Raw genomic sequence first — 8,610 nt, forward strand, 5'->3', positions numbered from 1 at the left:
TAGGTAAATGGTAAGATCAGACTATTCCTTCAAATAATTCATGGCCTATACATGATGGATGACACATGAAATTCTGAAGACTATTGAAAAGTGAGTCAAATTTCATTCCATTTACAGTAGTTTCCCCACTTTCTTTCAGTAGCTGCACTGCTTCTTTATAGTTCTCAACTGTTGTCATTTGAAAACTAACATTCACACTGTCAATTTCCTCTCTGGGTACCAAGCTGAAGGATCTTTAGATCTCTGGAGTGCTTGTTTATGCTAGTTAGTGCTGGTCTAGCCATACCTGTCAAGTTTTGGATTTGAAAATAAGGGAAATTTTCCGGCGCCCGCGGCGAGCAGTCCCACCACCCCAACCAAGCTCCAGTATCCCTTACATTTTAAAACAGGTGACAAGAAAGCTAAAGTCACCAGGAATGATTCCTTCACCCATGTGCGATGCTAAAGTCGCAGTTACAAATTTTACAGAACGCGTGACTGTCCCCCACCCTGCTCTTCTTCAGAAATATAAATTCGTTGTCCCATTGATCGCGGTATTTACATGAGGGTTTTGGTTTTTTGGCAGGAGTGCCTTCCTCCTCTGTCCTGGCGTCCATCATCTGTCTGTTTTTTCTTCTTTTTTCCCGCGTCGTCACTCATCAACTCATCATCTGACCTCACACACTAACCTCGCGACAACTGCCACCTACAGTACCTGTAGTAGGCTACTGCAGGTGGCAGATATCGCGAGGCTATTGACAGAGCTCAGATTTTTTGGGGGGGCGGGGGGGTTGGAGACGTTTTTTTTTAATAACGCAGGTTCAAATACGGGAGATTTACGGGAAAATACTAATACGGGAGGACGGCGGGAAAGAAGGGTAAATTACGGGACTTTCCCGGCCAAAACGGGATACTTGACAGGTATGGGTCTAGCTGGTGGACCTGCATAATGCAGCTGATGAAGCTGGTTCACCAGCATTGTCTTGCAAGATTGAATGCGAGTAGGTCAGCTGTCTGTATGCTAGTAGTGTGTTTGGGGACAAGCGTTGTTTTTACTTAATTAAAAACAACATATTCTATATTTAACAGATTAATGATGCAGAAACCATATAATAAAACATGATTTATTGTAATATGTGTCTATAACTGTGTAATTTATTTAGTTCACTCTGTTGACAACTGAATTGTTAATTTAGCAATGATAATATTATTTATCAATGTTATCTGTTGTTTTGAACAGAAACATAAAATTTCAAACCAGTGAAACTTTCATAAGATTTACAGTTGTGGTCAAACTTTTACATAAATACTTTGCAGTATCTGCAAAATGTTAATTTTAAAATAAGAAGGATCATACAAAATGCATGTTATTTTTTATTTAGTACTGACCTGAATAAGATATTTCACAAAAGATGTTTACATATTGTCACGGGGGCGGAGCAAAGCGACAGACACAGTGGACGTGACGTCAGGCCTCGGAGAGGCTTTTACTAAAAAAAATAAACAGAAAGTGTCCAAAAAGGGGAAAAAGTGTCCAAAATAAAAGGGGGATCTGGTGTCCTCGACGTGAACGAAACCGTGAAGGATCAGAAGGGAAGGGTCCAGGTAAGGGGCGGAGTCCGGTGGCCGCACTCGCTCCCCGCCGGGGTCCGCGGCAACGTGGCGGGTAGCGGCTTCCTTTAGCGGCGGCACTTTCTCAGGCGGGAGAGAAGGCCCGGCATCCTGGCCCGCAGCCATTTCCATGCGGCTCGCACTCGGACCCACGGGTCCGGCAGCTCGTCCATCACATCGGCGGCGCTCGTCCCTCAACGCACCCTTCCTGGACCCATGAGGACACCAGCGTGCATGCACGGGGAAGAGACCGGTCTCCTGAGGAGAGGCGCGCTCGGCATTTTAACAGCGGCGGTGATGAGGCTTCATTCACATCAGGTGTGCCTCATCACACGCCGCCAGACCTGGATGTTTCAGCGCCCCTCCTCCTCCCACACGCCCACTCCTGTCGGGAGCCTGGTGAAGGGCGCCGATTACCGACGGGGTATTGAACCTGTAACTTCGTTGAACAAGAGGGGAACAATTTAATTTACAGCCCGCAGATGGCACACTTACCCTGTAACTACATGGAACAAGAGTATAATTTCCCAGTAATTTTAAAAAGTTACGTATAGATACACCAAACTTACGATTTAAAAGAACAGGTACCTGTTAAGTTTTTAAGTAATTCCATTATAAATTATTTGTAGGATATCTGTTTGCTACCCCCTTATTACCCAAACGTAACCTATTGTTCCCTTATACTTACACGTAGGTACAATATAAATACGAAACATTCACCGTAACTTTAGTTTACTTACGCAGTTCTTTGCAGGTTGAATATCTGGTTTGTTATCCCCTTATTACCCAAACGTAACCTATTGTTCCCTTATACTTACACGTAGGTACAATATAAATACGAAACATTCACCGTAACTTTAGTTTACTTACGCAGTTCTTTGCAGGTTGAATATCTGGTTTGTTATCCCCTTATTACCCAAACGTAACCTATTGTTCCCTTATACTTACACGTAGGTACAATATAAATACGAAACATTCACCGTAACTTTAGTTTACTTACGCAGTTCTTTGCAGGTTGAATATCTGGTTTGTTATCCCCTTATTACCCAAATATAACATGTTGTTCCCTTATACCTACATGTACGTACTTTATAGGTACACTATAATTACAGAAACATACACCGTAAATTCAGTTTACTTACGTAGTTCTTTGCGGGTTGTAATATAAAGCGTTACCGAATAATGCATGTTAATGCTGATACAGGAAGTACTGGTGTGATGTGACGAAAAAGGGAAGTTATAATAGATCTGATGCAAGTCAGTAGTTTATGCTACTGTTTCTAGATTCAGATTCTGTTTCTACAGCACAGTTTCACTCCGTCTCTTATCAACAGCAGGAGTTACAACCAGAAACTTGGTATCTAAACAGGAGTTTCCCACACTTTCTGCTCTCAGGAAGGTCAGTTTCAATTTCTTTTACAAATTCCCTCTGTCAGATTTTGATTTCCTTTTTGCTGTTTTACATCTATTACATTAATCTAAAAATTAATATACTCATTGAACATAAACAGATGCTGTCATGTCCAGTATGTTAAATTGCTTTTGAAAAGTATGTATTATATGAACAGTGGTAAATTTGTCTTTATTTAATTAGTAAGGATTATTATAAATAGTATACATTAAAAAAACTCACTAAATTATTTATTATTAATCTTTAATTTCTACTGCTTCTTTTTATATGGATAAAGCAAAAGTAACTCATTGTTTAAATATCTAATTGCAAATTAATTGCAGTATTTATTCATCTTGATTGAATGTCAACAGTACTAGTGCAAACTCAAAGAAATGTCTTTTAATTACAGAAAGTATTATAACAGATAATATATAACAGAATTTGTGCATGAATGAGGTGTACTGGGAGTGGCTCAATTTACCCAGTGTTGCATTTATCTTTTTTTCATTTTTTTCCCCCAATTTGCTTTTCACCTATAGGTTGATGTTCATTATTGATTGAAAATATGAGCATCTGGACAGCAGAGAAAATAATTCTTCTTGGTTTTCTGTTGAAAGGTTTGAGTATATTTCCATTTATAAACTAAATTAACAAAAAAAAAAAAACATTCCAGACCTCTTGATATTTATAATAAATTATTTCTCACTTTTCTATTATGTTTGTGTTGTAGGTGTTTGCTGTAGAGATTTCAGCATCAGTTTGCCAGAAAATATTGAAGCTCTCAGTGGATCCTGTGTGATCATAAACTGCAGGTTTGAGATTGAGGACAAGTATGATGGAGACCTCACTGACACAGCTACAGGATTGTGGCTCAAAGATGGAACACATGGGGAGAACAATCAAGTGTTTAATTCCAGAGATCCCAAACCTAATCACTTCAGTGGGAAAATAACTGGAGAACTACACGAAAAGAACTGCACCACTGTCTTTTACAATATTACTTCAAATCATAATGGTAAATATTTCTTCAGGATTGAGGGCAATGGTGGACTGAAATGGAACTATGATGAAAAGTCAACTTCCATAAATGTGATCGGTGAGTGACTTAAAGACTGGAAATATTATGACAAGTTGTGATCTAATACAAGTAAAATAATATCAGTATCACCGTCATTATCTTAAATAATGAAGTGACAAAACAACATAATATAATTGTGTTTTCTTCAGACTCTCCCCACAAACCCACAGTGCAGCTGTATGTGGAGCAGAAGGAGGTGCAGGATCAGGAGGTGTTGGAGGTGTTGGAGGGGAGCTCTGTGAGTCTGCGCTGCTCTGCTGAGACTCTCTGCTCCTCTCCTCCACCAACTCTCACATGGAGCTCCACTCCCAGAATCCCCCTCAGTGAGAGCAGCAGACTACAGGAGCTCATCTCTGATCTGAACTTCACTGCTACTCACCGTCAACACAGAGTCACTTTCACCTGCACTATAACCTACCAGCTACAGGACAAGAACAAAACAGCACAGAACAACATCACATTACATGTTCAGTGTAAGTGATGCTTTTTAGTTTCAACTTGTGAATTATATTATTGTGATTTTTGTTGTGAGGCCCTACATTTGTTTCCCCTTCAGATTCGTCTAAAAACACATCAGTGTCTGTGATTCCCTCCAGCTCTGTGTTGGAGGGCAGTTCAGTGACTCTGATCTGCAGCAGTGATGCAAATCCAGCAGTGTTGAACTACACCTGGTCCAGAGAGAGTGAAGGACAGTTGGAGCAGCTGCAGACTGGACACACTCTTACCTTCAATAGGACCGACCTGAAACACAGAGGCTGGTACCACTGTACAGCTCAGAACAAACATGGCAGCCAAAACTCATCAGTGATTCTGGACATTCAGTGTGAGTAATACACAAAAGCCAATTTTACCTTGTCACATTCATTAGCACCTTAAAGTCAATTATAAAATGAATAGGTACGACTCTAACAGCTACTATGAAATATCTATATTTATCTTTACTATGTTAAAGGCCAAGAAATGATTTAAAAGCCTTAAAGTTATTCGGTTAACCTTATTTAACTTAGATGCATGGACAAATTTAATACTTTAAGTTCACAAGCTCTTTGATTTTTGAGTCTCATATATTGTACCAGACCAGTATATCTGCATTCTAGTCAGTAAGTCTAGAGTATTTTGCAAATGCACTCTTCTGACTGTTAATGCATCAGCACTGTAGCTTATTTAGCCACGATACACACATTCATTTGTGACAGTGTTTTTTGGAGCATGCTAAACTAACTAGTGTGAAGAGGACAGAGCCAGTGAAAAAACAGATATCACAAGTGCTAAAATTAATGATGACAGTTAAATGGGTTGAACTTCCTTTGTTTTTTATTTTGTACTGTTCTCTGGTGTCCACTTACAATGTTACAAGGTATTTTCTGTGCACACTGCTTTTATCCCCCCTCAGCACAACACTCTGTTTTGAATAGGCGTGGTGGATTGTAGACTCAGAAGTAAATGCCCACTCCTGTAATTGGCTAACAGCGTACATTCCTCATACATAGATGGACGCTGCTGTGATTTAGGTTTAAAACACATAAATAACTCAGTACATATCAAATGATCTGTAAGAAGAGACCAAGCAATAGTGACCACATAATGAAAACAGTTACTTACACTTTTGCAACATCACTGTTGGATCCAATATAGGCGGCAGAGCATCTTCTTTTAGTCTCCTTTAAATTCCTGCATCAAATTGTGTTGCTCCGGTTACTGATATAACCTTGGTTCCCTGAGATAAGGGAACAAGCGGGTAAAGGCTAGAAGGCATACAGCTCTAGCTACTGGCATCAGTCTGATGTTATTTTTGTCACACTGTACAACAATAATACTGTTTTTTTTTTTTTTATTTATCAGCAAGGGCTAAGTTTAGGGTGGGGGTAGGTGTAGACGTTAAAAAAACACAGTCTAATAACTAGAACAATTCATTTCATTGTTAGTTTTGGGTCGGAGCTGTATCCCTTCCAGCCACAACCAAACAAGTGCTGCATCACTGATGCTATGGGTGACTGTAAACAAATCTGCCGTAAAATGAAGTAAACAAAGGACTGAGTTCTTACTGACACGGACTGGAACTTCATTAAATATTAAGTTCATCCACTGTTTCCTAATGTTGGGATCAGAAGGAAGACAATGCAAAGAGCATCCTGTTGTTTTCAGAGCCATCTTTATTGTTTGGTTGCTGCGTAAAATTGCACATTCGCCTCTCTGGTAAACACTATGTGTGAATCGGTGGGTGGGGCTAAACAGACAGCAATGTCGATCTTTTGCTGTTGAGGCAGTGCTTATCTACCTGTTATGTCATAGAGTAGAACATTCAAAAAGCTGTTGTTTTGGCAGACTTCATTCAATATAAGTCAATTGTCAAAAGATCAAGGGAAATTTGGTTTCTCAGTTCATGACCCTTTCAAAGTCAGTGGGCTCCAAAACAACACTCAAAAGAATAATATGTACACAGTTTGGATCATCATGAGAGTCAGTAAATGATGGTCACTTAATACAGTGGCCCCAAAACATATTTGGACTCTTCAGCCACACAACATGTCTGAATATCACATTAAATAACAAAATATTAAACCACATCACATCTTTAAAATAAATGCCACTTGTTTTGAGATTTTGTTACCTAATGCAAATGTATTGTGACATTTATGTCCAAATAATTGGGCCACTGTATAGAGTATGTAACCTTCCCCAGTACTCCAGTTAGTTTTTCTCTGTGAATCTTTCATCTTTTTCTCAGATGCCCAAAAAACACTTAAGCTTCAGCAATTTCCTGGGCAGTTCAGTGACTCTTACCTGCAGTAGTGATGCAAATCCAGCAGTGCTGAGCTGTAACATTTATCACTGACAGGAGCAGAATTACAGTTACAGTTATTCTGTTTTTCTCATTTTAATGCTTTCAGATGCCCCTAAAATCTCTCCATCCTCCAGCTGTACCAGAACTGATGTACCTGTGTGTTTCTGTGAAGCTGATGGGAATCCCTCTCCTGAACTGGAGTGGCATCTGTCTGGACGTCCTGTCACTAACTCTTCAAACACATTCATCAGTGAAGAGCGATTGAGCAGCACAGGCTTGAGGAGCTCCATCACTCTACATCAGTCTCTCACACACACATCCACTCTGCAGTGTGTCAGCAACAACACTCATGGAACTGCAAGAAAACAACTTCAGCTGCCTCTCTGTCATCTGCAGTTTGCAGGTAAATCATTACAGGCACATCACAACATTGTGTCATCAAGTCAGGAACTATATATTCTAGTCAAATGATGTCCGACAATTAGCTTGTTAAAATAATGTTTTATATGTGTCAGCACCAATAGCCTTGTGGTTAGTGCATCAACATATAGCGCAATATAAGTTCGAATCCCACCTTGAGGTCCTTTGCCAATCCTGTTCCCCTTTCTCCTCCCAGTACTTTCCTGTCAGTTCTCCACTGTCCTCTCACAATAAAGGTGTAAAAAGCCCATAAATATAACTTAAAAAATAATAATAATAATAATAATAATTTATATCAAATACTTAATTTTTTTTTATATAGAAACTGTTTTATACAATGCATAATAAGACACTTAAGACTGCTGTATTATGAAAATAGACATTAATAAAGCAGTTTTCACAATATGGCCTCTCATGGCTCATATCTTTAAGTCTTTATAAGTTTTAAGTCTTTCTGAATTGTAAAGCTGTCAAACTGTCCAACAAATGTAATTTTCTTCCAAAAATCACTGTACTTATCAAACAACAAGAAAAAACCTTCTACTTCTATGTTACTACAAAGTCAAGATACTCCATGTAAATACTACTTTGACAGTATTTTGGGGACTCTTTAAACTGAATTTACGGTGTGTTCCCCTCTTGTTCAACGAAGTTACAGGGTTCAATACATATAACAACGCAACGTAAAATGTGGTTCTACAAAATGTACATTTATTTACATTTTTACAGACACTATATGTACAATACTGACATATTTACTTCATCTAAACATTTAACGTTTACTTAATATGAAATTATAACATTTCATTCTGTTCTGTGTGATTTCTGTTGCCAGCTCGTTTCCAAGAATAGGTCTACATAATGTTATCACGACTACACGTTAAACCCTTAAAATAAATAATATTTCTGCAATCGTTTAATCATTCATGTAATATTAACTTGTAATATTAACTTGGTGGAACACAAAGGTGTTTTCTCCGACATGCTGCTGTTCTTGACTGAATCACTTATTAACTGTAATAACAATTATCTTTAATGTATACAGTGAAGATTTTGCAGTGTTTTATTTTAACATTTATTACTTCATGAAATGTCTGTAGTCTATTTCTGTAATAGCCTTTATATAGACCTACATTAAAAAAAAAAAACCTACAATTCTATTTTAAATAAAGATTCTGTTTTAATTTGTATTATTTGTATTGTATTTGTATTATTTCATTTGTATTTTTGATTAATATATGTATTAATACTTTTGCTTGTAAGTAATACTTGGAGTTACTTGTCTTGAGCTTGAGAATGTTTTACTTACATTAGTTGATTAGTTTTTTCTGTATTGAAATTATT

The 8,610-nt window shown here is 38.1% G+C and overlaps 1 protein-coding gene across 1 annotated transcript; it reads left to right on the forward strand.

Annotated features, from left to right (window-relative positions):
• Positions 1-3,522: 3,522 nt before the first annotated feature.
• Positions 3,523-7,519, forward strand: LOC127161168 (sialic acid-binding Ig-like lectin 7). Its single transcript, XM_051103814.1, has 6 exons — positions 3,523-3,600; positions 3,714-4,079; positions 4,211-4,534; positions 4,618-4,884; positions 6,953-7,249; positions 7,362-7,519. Exons 1-6 carry the CDS (start codon positions 3,549-3,551, stop codon positions 7,517-7,519), a joined length of 1,464 nt encoding a protein of 487 aa, XP_050959771.1. The 5' UTR covers positions 3,523-3,548.
• The last annotated feature ends 1,091 nt before the right edge of the window (positions 7,520-8,610 follow it).

This window comes from Labeo rohita, unplaced genomic scaffold (assembly GCF_022985175.1).
Source record: "Labeo rohita strain BAU-BD-2019 unplaced genomic scaffold, IGBB_LRoh.1.0 scaffold_57, whole genome shotgun sequence".
NCBI classification, from domain to species: domain Eukaryota; kingdom Metazoa; phylum Chordata; class Actinopteri; order Cypriniformes; family Cyprinidae; genus Labeo; species Labeo rohita.

What these genes read in the sequence shown, in the direction of transcription:
- LOC127161168 (XM_051103814.1), top strand. Translation starts at nt 3,549, where the DNA reads ATGAGCATCTGGACAGCAGAGAAAATAATTCTTCTTGGTTTTCTGTTG. An exon ending in TCTTGGTTTTCTGTTGAAAG is followed by an intron (nt 3,601 to 3,713) that starts GTTTGAGTATAT and finishes TTTGTGTTGTAG; the next exon opens with GTGTTTGCTGTAGAGATTTC. An exon ending in AACTTCCATAAATGTGATCG is followed by an intron (nt 4,080 to 4,210) that starts GTGAGTGACTTA and finishes TGTTTTCTTCAG; the next exon opens with ACTCTCCCCACAAACCCACA.